The sequence below is a fragment of the Alligator mississippiensis genome, chromosome 10 (genome assembly GCF_030867095.1).
Source record: "Alligator mississippiensis isolate rAllMis1 chromosome 10, rAllMis1, whole genome shotgun sequence".
Taxonomy (NCBI): Eukaryota; Metazoa; Chordata; order Crocodylia; family Alligatoridae; genus Alligator; species Alligator mississippiensis.
The window spans coordinates 5,753,210-5,774,407 of record NC_081833.1 but is presented as its reverse complement, the minus strand read 5'-3'; the positions used below and the strand labels follow the sequence as shown (position 1 = coordinate 5,774,407).

The following is a 21,198-nucleotide window of genomic DNA, read 5'->3' as shown; positions in this document are numbered from 1 at the left end:
ATAATGTAATCATTAATTATTAAAGTACATTTTAATATTTTGTGTTCAAGATGACACTGTAGCCACCTTGCAGCATTCTGTGGATTCTCTGTCTTTTATGGGAGAATAACCTTGTCCTTGTGATCAGATCAATCAGCTTTTTGCCATATTGGGCTTCAGAATACAACTTAAAGACAAAAGGTTTTTGTATTGCAACTACTATTTTAGCCACCGTTTCAGCAACATTTGGCACAATAAATAATTAAAGGTTCTTTCCTCATGTTTCAGCAGAAGTAGTCCCTTGTCCAATCCAAATGGAGTTTCCAGTTTCTCAGGGAAGACCAGCCCGTCTGTAATTCCTGGGTCTGTTGAAGTGTTGGCTTCCTTTATGCAAGATATTCAAAAGACTGGAAGGACTGACTCAGAAATTTTGCAGAACTGTGAGGTATTTGTTGTTCAGTTTTACTCTTAAACTTACATTAACGTAGACAAGTTTGCATGGCGGAGAACAGGTCTAATGGGGTATAATTTAGCAGTAAAATACAGTTTTTAATCAGTCACTTTAGGAAGCAGGGCACTATATCAGGTAGAATGCTTTATGCTCCAGACTAGAGGTTGGCTTTGGGCTAGATTGACCCAATTCAGGTTAGAGACGGGCCGGCGTGCGGAAGATGGGTGCCAGGGCCGTGGTCTAGACCAGTGTTGCTCAACCTCTGGCCCACAGATCTATGTTATCCAGCCCGTGGGGCTCCCTGTAGGTTTGGAAACTTGGTTGCAGAGAAGTAGTAGCAGTAATAAGTGCCATAGTGAATTAACTTTATTCTTGCTTTTCAAAAGAACCCTTTTTCCCTCCTTTACTTTTACACATCCACATAACCTAGGCTTTATTAAACTACAAGTGCTGTCTTATTTTTGAGACGCGTGTACGTAGTCATTTCTTTGCACTACAGATGTCACCACATGAGAAAAATCTCTTGCTGTAATTTTCTTTGGCTGGGATTATTATTTATTAATTGCAGTTAGTAATAGCTAAGTGTGGGGGCCATGTTTTGATAGGAGAGCAAAAGTCAGTTAAGAAGCCAGTTGTTTTAAATGTTTAACTTTATGATTTATTAGACAAGGTGGCTGCAGTTATTCAAACTGGTGGAGAAACAATGTCAGGAACAAATAGTTGCCCAACAAGAGCAGTTCCACCATCAAATCCAAGTAAGTGATTATTTGTTCATTCACGAGCTTTAGGCTAATGGCTTTTTAACAGATTGTTTTTTAGTTAATACAAAGAAATGGGAATGTTGTATCCACTGCTGCTGTGACACAGGCTTGGTCATGCCTCCATATATGTGCATTTAGTCCATGGGAGTTGTGTGTATGTATCTGGGGGGATGACCAGACCTCTGACGTTTGGTGTACACATCTGTGGTATCTATATCACCGGGCTACTTAATAGCATAACCTCTAAGAATATTTTAAGAAAGGGGAAATCTTGCATGTTTGATTTGAATTGCTCTGTTTTCACAAAGGCTTTGAAGCCAAATTTAAAAAAACAGCTTTTGTAAATAACTGTCATTTTATATTTCCCGTTGGAATCTAGCTTTCTTTTAATTTTAAGACAATATAAAAGACCACATGAATTTTCTCTAGCAGAAAACATCTGAAAACTGGCTGTTTTTGTTCTATAGGACCTAACATAGCAAAACATTCATTGTAATCTCTCAGTTATTTTACTCTTGACTTGGAGAACTTCTCACATGAGCAAAGAGGGGAGGCTGAGGGAACTGGACTTATTTAGTCTGGAGAAGAGAAGACTGAGAGAGGATTTAACAGCAGCCTTTAACTATCTGAAGGGGGGTTACAAAGATGGAGCTGGACTGTTCTCAGTGGTGGCAGGTGACACAGCAAGGAGCAATGGGCTCAAGTTGTAGCAAGGGAAGTTGAGGTTAGATATTAGGAGGAATTTTCTCACTAAGAGGGTAATAAAACACTGGAACAAATTACCCAGATAAGTTATGGACTCTCCATCCTCGGAGGTGTTTAAGACCCGGCTAAACAAAGATCTGGCTGGGATGATGTAGTTGGGGCTGGTCCTATGTTGAGCAGGGGGTTGGACTAGATGTGACCTCCCGAGATCCCTTCCAACCTTCATTTTCTATGATTCTTTCTAACTAAAAAATAATTCAAGATGTCTTCAGAAGACCTTGCTGTCAAGATTCAGTTTCTTCTTCATCCTTATTTTACAGTGAAAGCAGAATAGAGGGAAGTGTGTGTGAGAGAGAGAGAGAGAGAATATCTATTATATGTCTAATATTAAATAACTTCATCATTTTTGGTTGCTGTTTCTCCCTTCCCTTTCCTGATGCCCTCTACACGAATAGTAACCAACAGTTACTGAATTGAAAAAAAATAACAAGAGGTACTGTCCTTTTCTTTATCCTATCTCCTATTACCTCCCTGTTTTCTTTCTTTCTCCTGTCTTAATACTTTTGTCCCACCTGCATCCTCCTACCCTTGAGTTTCCTTCTTCATGTTGTAGTGATTTAACAACCTTGTTGCTAATGATATCCTTGACTCCTACATCATGTTGCTGATAGGAAGGCCTACTTCTGGAAGAACTAATTCTGCACTTTGTGGTATCTGCAGAGACTTACTAACTGCATGAATGGCCAGCTGGAAATTAAAATCAGTGGCTCTAATTTTGCTCTCAGTTATACCAATGGCAATGAGGAGTAAATCTGTTGGATTCATCATAAAGTAAATGGACTTCGAATTTATGCTGTTTGTCTGAGAACAAATTTTAGCCCCAGGAATTGTGGAAATAATTAAATATAGGGCAAACAGCATACAATTAACAAGGCGATATAACTAACAATTTCTCTACTAGGCTGCGTTCACATGAGCGTTAACATTTGTTTCCCCAGGGACAAGAAGCAGCGATTCTGCCACTCAGAGCCTGGCCCGTAGCTGGAGTGTGACTCTGGCCGGCCAGGCTCCAGTTTTGGGCGGTGTGTGGTTCCCCCGCACGTGCTGCTCTCCTTTATTTATTTATTTTTTCACCCATGGGTTTTTTTGACCCCAGGATCTCCTGGGGTCAACCCCCTCTACACTGCACTGTTACCTTGCAGGGCGGAGAACAGCTGAATGTGTGGTATGTGGCCTCACAGACATGTCTGCGGCGCTGCATACCGTGCGGCTGCACTCATCTGGACGCAGCCTTAGAGTGGAAAAGTAAGAAACTTTCTTACTTTTTCTTAGTAAGAAAAGTGGTATGTTGATACCACGTGGACACCTTTGAGGCTACATTTCTAGACCCAGAACACTCTCATTAATTCAGATCTTTATGAAATCAAGGAACAAAGATTGTGAGTTCACGCTGGAGTTGCAGTGCAAACTGATCTTCAGCTGGTGTCTGTTGTCATTGACTTGAAGTCAGTGGAGTTATAACCATTTCCACTCATTGCAGGTCTGCTCCAGATAGCAGTGAGTCACACCAGCTGAATTATCCGGATATATAAAGCTTTTTGAAAATTGCCCTGAAATCTCCAAAGATTTTACAAAAATATCCAGATACTGAGTCTAATTTTTTTTTTTTTCCCCTCTGCTGTTTTGTACCTTCTGGAGTCATTTACTGCTGGGCAACATGGGGAGAAAGTGCTACAGAGTTAAAATAATAGTGGTGTTACACACACTTCCCCCCAGAAGGAAATGACTTCAAAAGGCAATAGGCAATGGGACAAGAAAATTATATCTAAAAAGGTTTTCCCATGTTATTTTTCCTCCCAAGAAAATCAAATCACACAACTTTGTAGCTGTTAGGATCTAAATAACTAATGCTTGAGGACATTTTAACTGGGGACAGGAACTGCATCCACATGACTCTTTGTGGACAGAGAGAGAGAGAGAAAATACAAAGACAAAGTGCAATTTGCAGTCCATATTCAACAAAATCAGGCCCTAGATATTAACATGGAACAATTTAATGGCACTCTGCTCACTGAAAGTTAAATTGTGCATTAATACCCTGCTAATTATAACAGATCTATTTAGGTGACCCAGTTATATATTGGTATTTGGCAGAATATTATACAGAATAGGGCAAACTGCATAGAGATGTAAACCTCTATACTAAAGGAACTACATAGTAATTTCCTGTCTGAAAGGGATATTTTAAAGCAGAGAATTCAGTGGTAATAATGTACCTCTGTAAAATTATTTCTATTATACTTAAAGCTGAATAGTAAACCCTCTAAAACCTGAATAATAAACCTTCCAGAACCCTCCCTATAATCTTAGACATTTATAACTTGGATATAGATTTACTTTAGACCTAAATTTAGCAAACAAGGTCTTTGTCCTCAGATGAATTGCTTGCTTATTTTTAATTATCTGCTTAAAAATATCATTTTATAGTTTAGTTGGCTGTTGCTAATTCAGAAGGCCTATATGGTACACACACGCATGTTTTGAAATTAATAAATGATTACTAAGCATAGTCATTCACTGCTTCAAGTAAAGACTATTTACCACATATGAATTACTGTTATGCATTGTATACATGTATTTGTGTTTTGCATGATATGTCTATATATATTGAAAACTTTTAAGTGGGGGTTATTTCAAATATGTTTACCAATTTATTAACATTTAAGTTTAATATAAGATGCATCCAAATTGAAAGGAGTTGGTGGCGCAGTTCCTTGGTAAATACTTTAACCAATTTCTTTTTTTTTCTTCTTTTTTTAGCTTGTTCAGAATGAGATATGGCAGTTATTGAAGTTACAGAACAGTAATGTTTCTTGGGATTCCAGCAACTGCAGGAGTTCTCCTGCCAAATTTACAAACAATTTTTCTTCATTAGAAAGTCAAATGGGGTTGAGGTCTGAGACCCTTCAGGAAAATGAGCCGATTGTCAATCAACTTAAGTCTAATGAAGCTGAAAGTCAGCCAAAAGCATCTGCTGTGCATCAAGAGTGTTTTGCAAATACTATCTCAATGAACAGTGCCTATGGTACCCTTACTGCTTCAGAACTGAATCCCAGCAAATCCATGGACATTAAAAAGTGCATGGAATACACAGAAACGATTTCCAAAGGACAGGGAGATGCACTAGTGACACAGGGGGATGTGGTCGTAGCCAGCATACAAACAAAAAGAGAATGTGCCCAAAAAACTGAGGACTCTTGTCCATCACTAAAAGACGATATTTTAGTTTTTCCTGCTGAATTTGAACATAAGTTTAATGAGGATCAATGTGGAAAAACAAACTGGTAAGTGAGCAACTTTCTAGACTTACAACTATAGGGGCTCCCACCCTGCAAACACACAAAAGCAAGTTCATGTATGAAGGTATTCTGTTCATTAATGAAACTGCACACGTGTGTTACACTTACTGACCATCAAACAAAGTATCTTGAGTTATGTATGATGTATTTTTTTAATTTTATGCCATCTGAAATGCTTGTTTTGATGCGGTGGGACAAATGCAATAGTATGGTTTTAATTGCAAAAGTAAGCTGAAATAGATTGCTGGCTTACAGCACCTTCTTTTATACTCTGCCAGTTTTATAACTTTAGGGGGTGGTTGTCTGTCTTTATCTCATTTATATGCTCCTGTTACATGTACCTGCAGCCTTCTCATGGCATGCATGCATTTTGGTATAAATTGTCAGTTGTGAATTGCAGAAAAGAAAATTTGTTCTTTTGCTGTACCTGGTAGAATGAAAGTAAAAAGGGTTGGAAGAACCTCCTGTTCTGAAAAAACTGAACTTAATGTGAATGTTTAAAATGACTTGTATGCTTGACAGTGTATAATAGCTTTTGTCCAGTCCCCCTCAGTGGATGGGTAATGAGATTGTATGAGATTTACTGTTATCCCAGATGTGTGAGATTTACTGTTATCTCGCACCTAATGTGTGAGATCACTATTATACTTGGTCTCCGTTATCCCTCTTTAACCATTTTTCATTGGACTAGATGCTAGTGCCCTGGGTGTTGCCGGATGATACCCTAGCTCCATGAGTGACTCCAGTGAAATCAGTGGGACTCTCGTAAGGTAGAATACTGTTCATCACGAGGAAAAGACAGATCTGTTTGGAAACTTTTTAAGAACAAACTGATTTGTCTCTTTTCATAGGAAAGGATTGGTCAGTTTTTCATTTTGGGGGGAAAAGTTAGTGTTTGAAATGTGTTGAAACATCCCAGTTCCCCATTTTCAAAAAGCACATTTCCATGTATGGATTTGAAATAACTTTTGTTTACAAAAATGTAGTTAATTTATAATAAAAAAGGAGGGAAAGCTGTTTGAATTGAAATATTCCAGTTGCCCCAAACCAAGTTTTTGTTCATATTTTCAGTTTGTGAAAATCTTTTGTACTTGGGGCTGAGAAAATTTGCAAAACCTTAACACTTTTTTATGAGATGGGGAAAATCATTTTCCTTCCAGCTCTGTCTAAGAGTGCCAGGATTTGTTTTGTTTTGTTTTTTGTTTACACCCCCCCCCCCCCAGTTTCTCTTGGTTTCCAACAGTTTTCTTTGTCTTCATCTCAATTTGTATCTCTCTCATTATAGAATTGCTTGGCCTGTCCATTTCTAGCCACCTAGAAATGTGGTTCTTTGTATTGAGGGCCAAATGATAAGACACACTGGGCGTCTACACAAGACACTTCCTGCACATTAGCCTAATAACACTGCACAGTAACATGGTGATTAAAAACTGTGCTAATAACCTACTGCGCAGTGTTATTAGGCTAATGTGCAGTAAGCATCCCAAAATAACTGTGCATTGGTGCTACTGTGCAGTAAATCTACTTACTGCTCATTTAGTTAGTACTTCATTAAGCAAGTACTAAACTAAATGTGCAGTAACTAAGGCACATTAATGAACGTGTAGACACGCCCACTCTGTTTGAAAGCCTTCAGAAATAGAACTACCTAAGATTTCATGACTGTGGCTAATGTCAGTCTGTAGCCAATACTATTGCTACAGTCATTGGTGATATGTAGGGTGTGCATGTGCACCCCCTGCAAGAAGTGCCACTGATGCTGCTGGTGGCACCTGTGGGTGGGTGGTTGGTGCTCGCACCGCCCCCCACCACCAACACTGCTACGGCTACCTGTGGGAGCTTATGGCCGCCACTGCTGGCACTGCCTGCAGGCGGTCACTGTGCTCCCCCAGCCTCCAGGGGCACACGTTGTTCATGGGTACAGTGTTTCTGTGCACTAACTACACTTTCATTGACTATTTTACTTGGTTTATTGTAATCTGCTGTATTCATAGATTTCATAGACGTTAGGGCTGACAGGGACCTCGGAAGATCATCGAGTCCAGCCTCCTGCCCAAAGGGGCAGGAAGTCAGCAGGGATCATAGGATCCCAGCAAGATAAGTGTCCAGATGTATTGTTTGCTTGAAATGACCAGGAGACTGGTTGTCTGAGAATGCGTAGTCTTTTGTCCTGACTTCTTAAAATAGTATAGGAAGTTTGGTTCTTCATGAACAGGGTCAATAACTTGCTTTCTCAGTTTCTTTTCCTAGCGCTCACAAGATCAAGAAAGCAAAAACCCAGTTTTGTGCAAGTCATAACTCACTTTTTCTCAAGAGTGCGCAAGAACAATAAGGTTTTAATCCACACTTCTTACATGGGGGTACTTAGCAAGAAATTTAATTTTGGTAGGTGCTGTTTCTCCATTGTGTTGCAGTAAAGAGACTATCTGTGGTATGTATGTATGCGTTTTCTTTCCTCTGCAGTAAATCTCTAACGTCATGGGCACAAAAGCTGAAACAAAGCCAGTCAAAAAAAACAAATGTGGAAGAAGAAGGGCATGTGAATTCTATGCAACAAAATGAGCAAGGAAAGAAATTAACATTTGAGACTGTAAGTGATGCACTTCTCCTGGCCAGGATGTTTCTATACAGATAAACCTATTATAGGCTTTTGATTATCACAGCGCATGTGCTCACGATTAGCTTTAAGCACTTTATTAGCACATTATTTGTCCCTTGACTAGTCCCATGTTTAAGTTTTTAAGTATATGTCTAAGTGCCTTGTTTTTCAGTATTTACTTATCAGATCCCTGTTAATAATCAATGATATTTATCCTCAGAGGTATTTGTTTTTATTCACAGCTTGCTTGGTAGCTGTGGCCTGCACCACTGATTTTACTTATAAATGAGAAAATAATGGCCATCTCTGACAGTGTCCTAAAGAAGAAATGCTCAGTTAAAGCTAAATGTAAAGAGTTATTATTACATTCCAATTTTTGTAAAGGGTTTTGTGCTTTTTAAACATTTGTCTGCTATAGCCTCTAGTAATGTCAGGCTGTCTGCAACATACTGAAGTCCTTGGCAGTTGAAGCGCTTAGCACTTTTTAGGAAATAAAAATCATTTTACGCTGTTGGACACTTGCACAACATGACTGTTCTTATTGGCCTTTTATGATGCATCACATGCCATTTTATTATAAAAATGATCTCATACAAGAACAAGATAAGTTGTTAAGCCCTATATGGGCATAAATCAAAATAATCTACCGTGAGTCCAGTTCTAGTATGAGTTACTAAAGACAAACCATCACGCTCCCCATGGTAGAGATTGGGGGCTCTGAATTGGATGTTCAAACCATATAGAGTAATGTATGTATTTGTGACCCTGATACTCATGCTTTGTGTTCAAAGTTTAGAAAGTCACTCATTATGTTTTGTTGTCTTCTGCTGTCTGCACTGAATACATTTAGTTTGCTGTTCTCTTCTGTAAGTTCTTACATTTGAATGGATTAAAAAAAAAAGGTTTCAGCTGGCATGATATTTTTTACTCAAATGGACCAACATTCACTATGACTATATATGTGCTAATCTCAAAACTATGAAGATTTAAAATGACTGTACCTATACAAGTGGTTATACATTTTTTCCCCCTTAACCACCCCAAGTCATTTCTGCACAGCTGTTAATAACTCTACTACCCGGAAGTAGGAGCTTTGTCAGACACTGTTGACCCTCTTTCCTGTAGTCACTGTCTTTTGGTAGCATTCACTTGAGACCTCTTCACTTTGTTTCCTGGCTTTGAAGATCAGGAGTAATAGATAAATTTTTAAAAAGTTAAGAAAGAAGTGAAATACTTCAAGGAAATGTTATACCTGGAATAGCTTTTTGCTTTCATTTTGGTTTTGAATCCCGTTTTTCACTTGGGTCCTCTGTACTTTCCTCTGAGTTTGGTTCTGCCAAGCTGCGGCGTCTTTCAGTAAGACTTGCTGCCTGTGTTTGGGACTGAGCATCAGCAGGATGGTAAAAGGGACAGGGGCTCTGCTCTTTCACTTGACTATCTGTAGGGGTAGTCCTGTACATACTGCAGGCTGGTATTTGTCCTGGGTAGGTGTACACAAGCCTTTATTGAGGAGCACGTTGTTTGTGGTTTGAGGCTTTTTCTTGGAGAAAGCCAGACAAATAGACCTCTGTAGCTATCTATATACTGATACCCACATTTTGTATAAAATACCTTGATGATGACATTTTCTTTGATGGGTACCAGAGGCCTCTGTCCAATGTGGAATCACTTTAAATCCCTTGCAACGAATTAGAATGCGGGGAAAAAACCCAATGTTTCTGATCCAGTGTGTTCAGGTCGCTTTGGAAAATAATATACAGCATATGCTTGGCCTGTGTTTTTTCAAATAACCAGATGTCTTAGAACTGTAGAAAGGTTGCATTTTTAATTCAAGATTGCACAAAACCAGCTTTGATTTTAAAAGACAGTGTCTGTGAGTTATTAAAAAGATTGCAAAGCCTATTTTGAAAGAACATCCCTGGCAATTCCTACTAAGCCTATGATCCACTCTCTGGCAGAGGCTGGTACCATGTACTTTAGCTGAAGGTTCAGAAAACCTTGTTGGCTGTAAAAGGTCTACAATTAACTTTGAAACCAGCTGGGAGACATGACCAAGGCACAGAAGAGCCATTTTCCTAGGATTCTGGGAAATTCATGGGTTGAGATGATAGAAACTTCAATAGAACGCATTTGAATAGAACCATTTTTATTCATTTGCTCTGTTCATGCTTGCCCTGTATCTTATTGAAAAGATGGTACACCTTTTTTCTGTGGATGCCTCCTCTTTCAGATTAGGATTTCGGAAAACCATATTAAGATGAGCCTACCACCTACCTTACTGTCCTTGTACATTAGAGGCATTTCTTCCTTTTGGTGGGGAAGAGGAGAGAATTGTGACAAATTTGATAGGTTAAATGATTTGTTATAGTCTTCTCTGAGCTATTTCTCATTCCTTCTGGGAGTGCTTAGTATTTGGATGGGATGGTTGCAAGGAAGTCTCAAATGATGACAAAGGGTGGACATAATAGGTTAGATATCAGTCAAAACTTCTTCACGGTAAGGGTGGCCAAAATTTGGAATGGGCTTCCAAAGGAGGTGGCGCTGTCCCCTACCTTGGGGGTCTTTAAGAGAAGGCTGGGTAGGTATCTGGTGGGGTCATCTGACCCCAGCCCGCTTTCCTGCCTAGGCAGAGGGTTGGACTCGATGATCTGTTCATGTCCCTTTGACCCTAGCATCTATGAATCTATATCCAATAAAGATAAAATGATAGACAGTATTTACCTCCTGATTCCTGGTAGGTGGAGTGGTAACAACTGAATATAAGACATTCCAATTGGTGAGGTTTTATTCACCAAGGCGCCCCCGGGGGTTACAAGAAATAATGGCCACAAGCTAGCAGAGAGCAGATTTAGATTGGACATCAGGAAGAACTTCTTCACAGTTCGAGTGACCAAGGTCTGGAACGGGCTCCCAAGGGAGGTGGTGCTCTCCCCTACCCTGGGGGTCTTCAAGAGGAGGTTAGATGAGTATCTAGCTGGGGTCATCTGAACCCAGCACTCTTTCCTGCCTATGCAGGGGGTTGGACTCGATGATCTGTTGAGGTCCCTTCCGACCCTAACATCTATGAATCTATGAATTCCGGTCTTAGAATGGGGAGAAAACGTACCAATAAATACGCTATCCTATCTCAGTCTGTAATAGCACCTCTTCTGGAGCAGCAAAAGTGTGGATGACTGCCAAGCTGAACAAAAGAAGATGTCACAAAAACACTTGTCTAATTTAATTAACACTTGACATCCTTCCAAATGAATCTTTGTGTGCATGTGCGCACTTGAGCTTGTGTGTTTGTTTGTTGTCTGGACATAACTTTTATTGTCCCCAGTTTTGATTTGACTGAGGAGACATAAACCGTGCTATAAGATTAAACTTGTAACTAGAGGTGTGTTTAAAAATACGTGTTTAAATGCAAATTTTGGAACTGTTGTACCCTGACTTATTTTTTTTCTGTATTTCTTTGCCCTGCAGTTTGCTTTTTTCTCGTCCATAAACCATTGTTTTTCCTTTTGGCATTTTAGATTAATCTTACTGATGCTGCTTCACCATCGTATGCTTTTTACCTCAGCCAGCCAAATGAAAGTCCAAGTTCCTTAACATCTGAAGCTTCAGGTATAGTTAATTAGTAGTTTTATTACTTGTAAAAACTGTCTTTCCTTCTGTTTCGAATCCTCAGATTTTAAAACTTAGTGCTGTAACACATCTTTTGTTGCTTATATTGTTCAGGAATGTTTGTTTCTTGCCCTGGCAGATCGTTTAAATTTTTACCCATAATCTGATTTTGTTGTTTTTTGACTTCAAATCAGTAATGGATTTGGGTGCCAATATCTCAGTAGCTGCTAGAGTGGGATGTAAATATGTTTCGTTCCAAGAATGTAAAAAAAAATGCCCAAGATGGCAAAGCAGTATTTCATAACGTACAAGGACTAAACTCTCCATGGTGGTTCAGCAACTCTCTGTGGTTCAGCGATCACAGGGGTGTGGAAACCCTGGCATGCTTTTATACTCCTGTCCCAGTGTGGGAGTAGATTGCGTGAGCCCTCTTTCATCAGTCCAGTCCAGACAATCACTTCCCATATTTTGATTGGAATTCAGTGTAGATGCATGTTCGGAACAAATCGGAGGAGTGAAGTACCTTTTATGCAGATGTACTGCACCCTTTCCTCTTACTCATAACCCACTGAGATGGAGTTCCAACTTATGGCAGCAACACAGACCAAAGCTTTTTAATTATCCCACTGTCTCTTCTAGTTCTGAAAGTCATTTTTAGAGTCATGATTCAAATCAAGGAGTAAGCAATTCAGAATGTGGCTTGAGCCATATGCTCATTAACATACACTTTCTTAGTTCCATTAAATTCAGTAGAATTAATGTGGAAAGACATTTTGTGCTAGCCGATGATCTGCCTATGGAATCTGTATATTTTTCACTGAATTTTAGTGCTCATGTTCTGTTGCCCTCTTCTTCAGTTCTTGCTCATTATTTATTCTAAGCCATCATTTACTGACGCATTATTTGAGCTGCGTTGCTATGCACAGATCATTAACTCCATCGCATGCCCACCTTTAGAAGTGTTGTGTCCTGTGGTTTTCATTTGTGTCATTTTTTTGGTTTGCAGCAGCAGGGTTAGGAAGTTGGCCACCCTGGCCCAGCGCTAACATTTACTGCTAGAATTTCTTGATGCAAAACCCTAACTGCTGCCGGCAAAGATTTGACGTTATTTAAGAATAGAACCCAGTATCTAACACAGCAGTTAAATTAGCTGTCACACTAACAAGTTGGTAACAGACTTTGTGATTTCTGTTGTGTAGAAATGAACGTTAACTTTTTTTAATGCCTCTTATTTGCTCTTTAGGGCTTACATATTGGAAACTAGATGAGAAGGAGCTATATCACCCTTTGCCTGAGAATTTCAGGAATGAATTTTCTAATATTTTCTCCACAAAGCTGTCGTCAGATCAGGTTCATTTCTGTATTTTCTTTTAAAAACCTTTAATAGTTCTTTTTTTTTTCCTGGTTGCTCCTTATGGGATGGAAAATCAGTATCTATAGTTTACCTACTCTAGAAGTGGTTTCATTTCTTGCATGATGCTGTAGCTGTTGAATCAGCAGAGGTTCCAGCTCATGCTTAGGTATCCTCATCTTCGGAGCACTTGCCTTTTCCCAGTCCTCGTAGGACAGCACCCGAGTCTGACATTGAGGGTGTCTTGCAGTATCTCCATTCCCCAGATTTTTGAGAAGCGTGGATTGAGGAGGGTCTAAGTGAACCAGTTAAAAACAAGTGGTATTGATAAGCCTAACAGGTTGGAGTTGTACTTGATATGGGTTAGCTTGCAATTTTTATACATATCTTACTGCTCAAGAGTTTTTTAGATGGGCTGATTTTATACAGGACCTGGAATAAAATAAGTAAATTAGAGACAAGTCCCAAAAAATAGCATTCTAACTTCAGTTCATAATTCAAGTATCTTTTTAAGTCAGTAGTTTTCAGCCTTTTTAGACTCGGGGCATCCCTCAGCAGACTTGAGGCACCCTTCCATAACGTTTGTGAATTGAGTGGCACCGTTTAAAAAAATTAATTTACGTATTACAGCGTTTACCTCCTTGCACAGAGGCTGGGAAGTGGGGGGTGGGGGAGCAGCCAAGCAGGGATAACCTGAACCTGCCCTTGTTTGCTCATCTCACACGTCCTGTTGCACCCTTCAAAGGCTCTCACAGCGTTTCAGGGTGCCCTGGCCCCTTGTTTGAGAATCATGGTTTTAAATACTGTGGGTCTGCATGACTTGCTCTGGTGATTTCCAATACTGTATTTATTTCATTAGTTTTATGTACATTTCAGCACACAAAGAGAAGGGGAGGTGGAGAGAGAGTGATTAATTCCCCATACAATCATGCTTCAGATGATCCACACTCATTTTTATTGAGTGGGCTTCCATCTGCATTGAGAAAAGTGAATTTCCTCAAGCCAAATACCTCTTTAGCTTTTAACTTCCACTCTCGAATCCTGCTCCTTCATTATTCTCTTTTCTCAATTAACATGTTCTAGACTTGTGGGTTTCATTAAAAATGAGAAGGCGGCAGAAATGCTGTACCTTAGCCAGATACTGTAGGGCTGAATCTTTTAGATATATATTCTTTCTTTTGAAGGAGGAACAATGGAAATAATTTTTAATTAGACTTCACCCTTTTGTCACTCCTTTTGTAGATTCGGATGGAAAGTAACTTTCTTTTAACTGGGTATAGCTTGGAACAATCAAATAAAGTTATCATCTGCTTCCTGGGCAGGCAAGGTTTTTTGAGTAGATGTGATCTCTTTTATTAGTCCAACTGAGTAGTTGGAAAAAAGTTCTTAGCAAGCTTTCAGGTACAGTCATCCTTCTTCAGGCATAGGGAGTCTGCTGTTCTGAGACTCCAAGGAATCCGCTTCCTGTCTTTTAAGTTTTTAAGAGGGTTTATAGGAGAGAGGCTGATCTTTTACTAAAAGCTTTCCTGAATGTATTGAAGACTTACTGTTTCTACCTGGGCTTATTGAGTAAACTTTTCCCAATGTTTCTGTTTTATATTAAATTAATCAGATAAAAAATTAACTACCTACCCTGAGTGCTTTTTCAGGGAAAAAATCTTAGCAGTTTTGTTTCTCTGTTTAAGTTGTCTTCTGGTGAAGAAATGAAGCCGTCATCATTGAAGGATATTTATCATAAAAAGCAAAGGGAAAATAAGCAGCTGCCAGAATGGAATCGAATCTCTCCTTCTCAACCGAGTCACCCGCCAGAGGTAACACTTATTTCCGTAAAGGTTTGTTTTGCGGTTTGAGTACATAAACGTGGCAAATTGTCAGGTTTCAGTCTGGTGGTACTCTTCGTCCACAAACCAACATCTACCCATCACAACACAAAACAGTCTTTGTTACATTACTTATATTCTTATACTATACCTATCGCCATGGTATCTCAGTGCCCCTTTTTTTGTCTAAATCATCAAAGAAGTGTTCAGTTATTGTATACACCTATTTTGATTTGAATGTCCTATAGATGTGGGCAGACACGTTTGCCTTCATTTACATTTGGCTTTTATTTGAAAGGTTTTGTTCACAACTGCAGGGATTTTTTTCCCTTAAAAAAAAGGCAAAACACTCAGGCCCACAATTTGCAGATACTAGGAAAGAGTACCAGCTCACCAAACTACTGAGGATCTACCCAATTCTGCCTCTGATTTTTGCTACCAGCTAACTGTTGTGATCCTCCTTGTGGTAGTTCTGTAATCAGTGTATATATTTCTGCCTTAATTTCTGTAAAACCTTGTATATGTTTGGATCGAATGATACTTCAAGCGTAAAACCAAATGTTAAGTCATAGTATATTGGTATTTAATTTATTTTATAGGTTTTAACACTGGACCCGACACTGCACATGAGACCAGGTCAGCATAATCCAGGACATTGTTTTTTCAGTACCTCTGAAGAGAAGACTCCTTTTTCCCCGGACTCTATGGCAGATCCCACTTTCTCCAGTCATTCTGACACAGACTCGTTTTCACATGCAAGTAATATAACTTCACCTCAATTAGAAGGTTCCCCAAAATATCCTTCTAGTGCTAAAGCCATACATCTGGATCCCTGGAAAAATCATGGCTTCCAAAACGAAACCAAGACCACCTGTTCTTTTCCCATGGCATATACTGATGCTGGTAATATTTTAATCAACACTGAGGATGAAGAAAGTTTAACTTTAACTCCATCTTCAATTACCCAGTCACAATTTCCATGTGCTGCCAGCAGTTTACCAGAATATAGTGTTTCAGTGGCATCCTTTGAAGATCCTGTGGTGTTGTCAAAGTAAGCATTTTTGAAGTTTTAGTCTTATATAGATAGTAAACTTTGTCCTTTTTGTAAAAGTGAAATTAAAAAATACAAACAGTAACAGAATGGGAAGGAGCTGCATTGGTTGAAAGCTGTTGGCTGTCGCATAAAGAAGTCTTGTCTTGGGCAGTACATATCTGTGCACAGCCTGTGTAAGATAATGATCATTATCCCCATTTTACAGATGAGGGAAAACTGAGGTTTAGAGAGCTGGAGGGATTTGCTGAACACCACACTATTTGGTGTGAGAGACAGCGTTTATACCTTGATCCATACCCATTGTTAAGGGACTTGCATAGGAGATTAAGTAACATCTTCTGTCTCTGTGTCTCTGTTGTCATCACTTATAAAATGGAGATGAAATTATTACAGATTTCACAAATAAATGAGAAAATTAATTAATATATAGAAGCCGTTCAAAGAGCTAAAATGGTTAAGGTTTCTTACATGTCCATTGATAGGAATAGTAAAGAATCACAGTGCCTAGGACAGGTACCTGGGACAGCATTACTCTGTTGAAGCTCTCCTGATTTTCACAGAGGCCATCATATACAATCTATGCTAAGTGTGGAGGTCTACAAAGGAATCGTGCTTTGGAGTTTGCTCCAGTGGGTTTTTGTTTACTATTTTAATTTTGAATTCAGATCTGCTGGAATGCATATTTCTGGAGAGGAAAGGTGGGGCAGGAGGGTGAAATGTGTTCCTCTGTATCTGTATTCAGGACTTAGCTGCTTAATTTTTGCTCCATTTGAACCAATGGAAGCATAAATCTGAGCATGACCAAGATTCAATTTAACGAGAGAAATGTATATAGTAATAAATATGGTAATGATGACTTAAATGTTAGGGATTCAGTGGTTGATAGTGTGGACTAAAGAGAGCTTTGGACATGGGAGGGCAGAAAAACATTAATTTTTGTTCTTAACTTTATAAAACAGGATTAGGCAGAACTTGAGGGAAAAACATGCCCGACATATAGCTGATCTACGAGCTTATTATGACTCAGAGATCCATAGTTTAAAACAGCAACTAGAGGCGAGTCATAAAACTGCTTCGTCTGAAGATTTGAAGAAAATCAATCAAAATCTTGTGGATAGGTAATATTTGTCTTTGTGACTATGTGTGTGTGTGTGTAATGTTTGTTTCCTCTTGTTAAACAATTATTAGTTGTTTCAGAAATGTTACTTGACCTTCTTCAGTTGCCAAGGTTTTATGGACTGATAATGTTGATATTTAATGTTAAACAAAAATTGTTAGCTCTTTTAATGTCATGCAGCATGATTGTAAAATTTATGGGATACTGGAAGGAAGACGGGACTGGTAAGGAAAAGAGACTGAGATAAGGAGCTGGGGTGAGAAGGAGACTGGAAGCAATTCAAGGAGGTAGGTAAATATAGAAGATTAGACAGAGAAGTGGGGAAAAGGGAGGAGACTGGGACCATGTGCTGAGGAGACTGATGGTGTGGACAGGGAGAAACTGAAAAAGAGGGGAGTACTGCGCCTGAGCCCAGAGAAGGAGACAGCACTGCCTGGACAAGGCAATGGGGACTCAGGGGGAAAGCTTGAGGGTTGGAGACCAGGACTGATTGATGAAGAGATTGGGATAAGGAAGCATAAGTAAAGAAGAGATGATCTGAAGGGGACAGGGCAGATGTGGGGGGCTGACTTCAGGAGTGGCAGAAAGGTTAGTGCCCACTAGCAGTCTGCCTGTCAAAACTAGAAGGGAGCACAAGATTCCAGCTGTCAGCAGTTGCCTTGGAAACCCACAGACAGAGTGTGCACGTCTACACAAGATGCTAAATGTGCAGTAGACTAATTCTACTGCACATTAGCATATCATGGTAAAAGTTGTGCTATTGCGTTAATGCACAATAGAATTAGTCTACTGAGCATTAGCGTCGCTAAAAAGGCAAGCGCTGGTGCTACTGTGCACTCACAGTAGCACCGGTTACTGCACATTCAGTTAGTACCTGTTATTACAGGAGCCAGCCTACCATTGCTACCACTAAATTGTTAGCACAAGTGGGAGAGATCTATATGGGTGAGTGTGGCTGGTGTCAGTATGATGGAGGTGGCTATTCCATTTCTTTTTTAAAAAACCCTACAATTTTACTCATAAAAGCAATAGTAAAAGAACTTCATCGAGGTTGCAAAATCAAGTGCTCCGAAGTTGGGAAATGCCACAATGAAGATTGCCGGTGAAAGGCCCTTAAGCCCTTTTGTGGGAATGCATTGGACAGAGGCTTGAGTTAGATAATTGCATGCTATTTTTTCTGTAGGTACCAACCTCAGTCTAGACACTGAATGGATTTGTTCTGGGAAGGAGTCAATAAAAGACGTTATGGTCTGTTGGCCTCCTGTCTCGCTTGTTAGAGGTGACTGGCAAATTGCAGGGAGAAAGAGGTTGTTCTCATAATTAAGGCAGTTGGAGGCTGCCTTGATGTGTTGGATTTTTGCCCCTGCCTCAGCCACCCAATTTCTAAGGCAGTGGGGTCAGCAGGTATACTACAAAATAGCCTTGAACTCTCCCTTAGTGCCACTCTGATTTCCTTCCTCTTTCTGATCTGCAGCTCTTCTTTCTGCTCCCTACTCTGTGCTCCCTGCCTGGTATGTTGCTCTGCTTCCTGCCCTGTTTGCTGCTGTGCTGCCCATCTCCTCCTTGATCTCTGTTCTAAGCGGTGCTGGACAAGTCCCTTCGAGTGAACTTTCCACAGGCACTCACTAACTGTGTTTCTCATTTTCGTCTTGAGCAACTTGGGACCTTGAAGCCTGATTTGCCAAAGTACTTGTCACTGACAATTGTGTCTGAAGTCACACATTTCAAAAATAAATGGAAAGTTTAGACCTTAATATCTCTGTGCTTCAGTTCCCAGAATCCCCACTCTACCACCTCCCAGGCAGGTTGAGTAGTTTTTGTGAAGTCCTATATATTATAATGTTGTGTATCATAGAACAGCTTATGAGAAAATGAATAATTCAGTTGTCAGAGCAGTATTTGAAAAGCAGACTGTAAATAAGGCTTGAAATATTCAAGAGCTGCTTGTTAACTGGGCACAGTCCATTCTGTGCACTGAATGAGGCCAGGGGCCATTTGGAAAGAGAAGAGTTTGTGATCATGTAATTAAAAGCTGTATCGTAATACATTGGGAGCCTTAATTCTGACATTTCCTCACTTCTCAGTATTTGACTTTGCAACCTTAATGTTCTTATCGCATTTGTCTTGTTTGTTCATTTAGAGGGGATGCAATACATTTGTGGCCAACTACCGAGCAGGCATATCTTTAATTATCACAACTAATACTTGTAGCCGTATCCTTTAATTTTGTAATTCTGTCAAATATGACAAGATAATAGTTTCAGATGAGTCTGTTCTTTGACTCAGAAACATTTCCCTACTGCAGGAAGTGGTGTTTTGATTCAGTGGGTGGCAATCTTCCTTTTGAGTCAATATTGAAAGAGTGACCCAGCATCTTATTAAAGCACACTGACTTTCTGGTGGTACTGCCTTTGCATGAGAATAAACCTAAGGTAATTGGTGATTATTACAAATTCCATGGCCTTTTTCATATAAGATGTAGTGTCAGTTCTGCAGTGCTGGCTGAACTCCATCTGGGCTAATTACTCTTTGCCTACTTCAATTCTCCCAGACGTTCAGTTGCACAATAGAGTGTTCTTCACTTTCTGTTCCAAACTATTGTATTGCAGTGGTGTAAGATGACAGATGTGTTTATTTACTGAGATAAGTGCTTTCCAGGGTAAAGGAATGGATTCCTGTGAAATAGTTGCTTTTAGAACATGCTTTGAAATCTTTTGGGGCAAACAATGTTCAACCCAGAAAATCATTATTTGTTAATTTCAAATTAAAATGTTTTTATTGTCTGTATTTGATTATTTTTAAAATAGGTGTGACCAGTTAGATGCAGCTTTGAATGAAGCTAGTGCCCGTATGAGAGCCCTGGAAAATAAGAATAATATGCTGGAAAAGCAAGTGGTAAGTGTCATTGGTGATATAGATTAAAGTTATTTATTAAGTGAATAAAATAGATGGCCGAGTGCAACTGTTGCTTGTTATTCTAATCTGTGTATTTATATTTTTCTCTCTATTCTCTTGTCACACTCCCTGCCCAGTGCATGATGTGTAGGTTATGTTCTACAAGTGTGACCCTCCTGTCTCTGATTCTTAAGCTTTCCCCTTGGGTGTTTTGGATGAGAACCTCCATCTTTGTACCTTTTTACTATTTTATTATTTGTAAATGGCCTCTCCCCCTCTCCTTCACTCCCTTTTTCCCATTTTAGCAAGGACTAAACAAAGTTCAGCAGAAAAATATGAAAGAGATGGGCTTCTGATTTCTCTCCAAAAATGGGAGAAAGGAGAAAAAAATAAGTCTAGTTACTTCCTGTTTAGCTCTGTCTTGCATGGGTGGGGAGTAAGGCAAATTCATGTGCAGTGAGGCACAAAACGCTATTGCTGTCCTCCTCTCATTTGCAGAGGCCTGCCCGTCTGGGGCAAAATACATGAATCCTCCAACCATGACCTCCAGATTTCCTGCTGGGCTTGAGTCATGTCTTTCGTTACTGTGGAGCAAGCTGGTTCCTTGCTAAAGACTGTGAAATAGTTTTTCCAGATGGAAATGGGTGTTTGACTCTTAGTTTTAGTCTGGGGTAGTACAGTGCAGAGAGGAGCTTTTATGTGTGGTGTTGTGTAAATAGATGTATTCACTTTTGTTTCCTATTCTAGTATGGTTTTAGGTTACTCTTGAATATTTGAGACAAAAGTTTATTATGAAAATGTTTGAATAAGTACTGTTTTTTTTTCCTCCTGCAGACAGACTGGAGAGAGCGCTTTTATGCAGCCAGCAATACTTCCAAAGTTTTGCAAGAACGTATTGAAGAAATGCGCACAAGTAATAAAGATAAGGATAACACCATCAGCCGGCTGAAATCTAGGCTTAAAGATCTTGAAGAAGCATTTGAAAAGGCTTACAAGCTATCAGACAATAAAGATACTAGGTTAAAGGAAGAAAATAAAATGTTTCAAGATGTAAGTGAGAAAATCATCAGTAACGGTCTGATCTGTACTTTTGGTGGATGCTTGGAGTAGAGTGCTCAAAATTGATTACAGCAGACCCTTAAGTGGCCACTCTCAAGGTCTGTCTCTTCGTCGTGTTCAGAGCAGCCAGGCAGGAGGATGCTAACGGCAGCTTTCCTGGCTTTGGCATTTGCGAGTGGGAGTAGGTAGGTGGGTCGGGTGGGTACGAGATCTCACCTCTCTGAGAGACCCAGGGGTTTGGTATCAACAAGTTCCAAATGAGGGACCAAAAAGACACAGTTGCTTGGTGCATGCGGTAGTTAAATGTGGAACAAGAAAGACCAGAAACCTAATGGATATTTTTAAGGCAGTTCCTTAATGTAGAAAGTTGTCTGCTTGACATTAGCGCTGGTTTCACTGCATCTTATTTTAACTGCACGTACTGAAAGGAAAGAACATTTTT

The 21,198-nt window shown here is 39.6% G+C and overlaps 1 protein-coding gene across 5 annotated transcripts in view; it reads left to right on the top strand.

Annotated features, from left to right (window-relative positions):
• The window catches only part of MPHOSPH9 (M-phase phosphoprotein 9), a 42,210-nt gene that overhangs the window by 5,659 nt on the left and 15,353 nt on the right, over nt 1-21,198 (top strand). For 3 of the 5 annotated variants that reach the window (XM_014598561.3, XM_014598562.3, XM_019486728.2), the window contains exons 3-13: nt 268-424; nt 1,096-1,185; nt 4,717-5,240; nt 7,719-7,845; nt 11,370-11,460; nt 12,704-12,810; nt 14,497-14,622; nt 15,231-15,682; nt 16,645-16,803; nt 19,610-19,697; nt 20,532-20,747. In XM_014598561.3, the coding sequence (XP_014454047.1) occupies nt 268-424; nt 1,096-1,185; nt 4,717-5,240; nt 7,719-7,845; nt 11,370-11,460; nt 12,704-12,810; nt 14,497-14,622; nt 15,231-15,682; nt 16,645-16,803; nt 19,610-19,697; nt 20,532-20,747 (2,137 nt within the window). Of the gene's footprint in view, nt 1-267; nt 425-1,095; nt 1,186-2,351; nt 2,390-4,716; nt 5,241-7,718; nt 7,846-11,369; nt 11,461-12,703; nt 12,811-14,496; nt 14,623-15,230; nt 15,683-16,644; nt 16,804-19,609; nt 19,698-20,531; nt 20,748-21,198 lie in introns of those variants that run through there. The other 2 variants (XM_006266613.4, XM_019486729.2) reach the window with 2 other exon arrangements.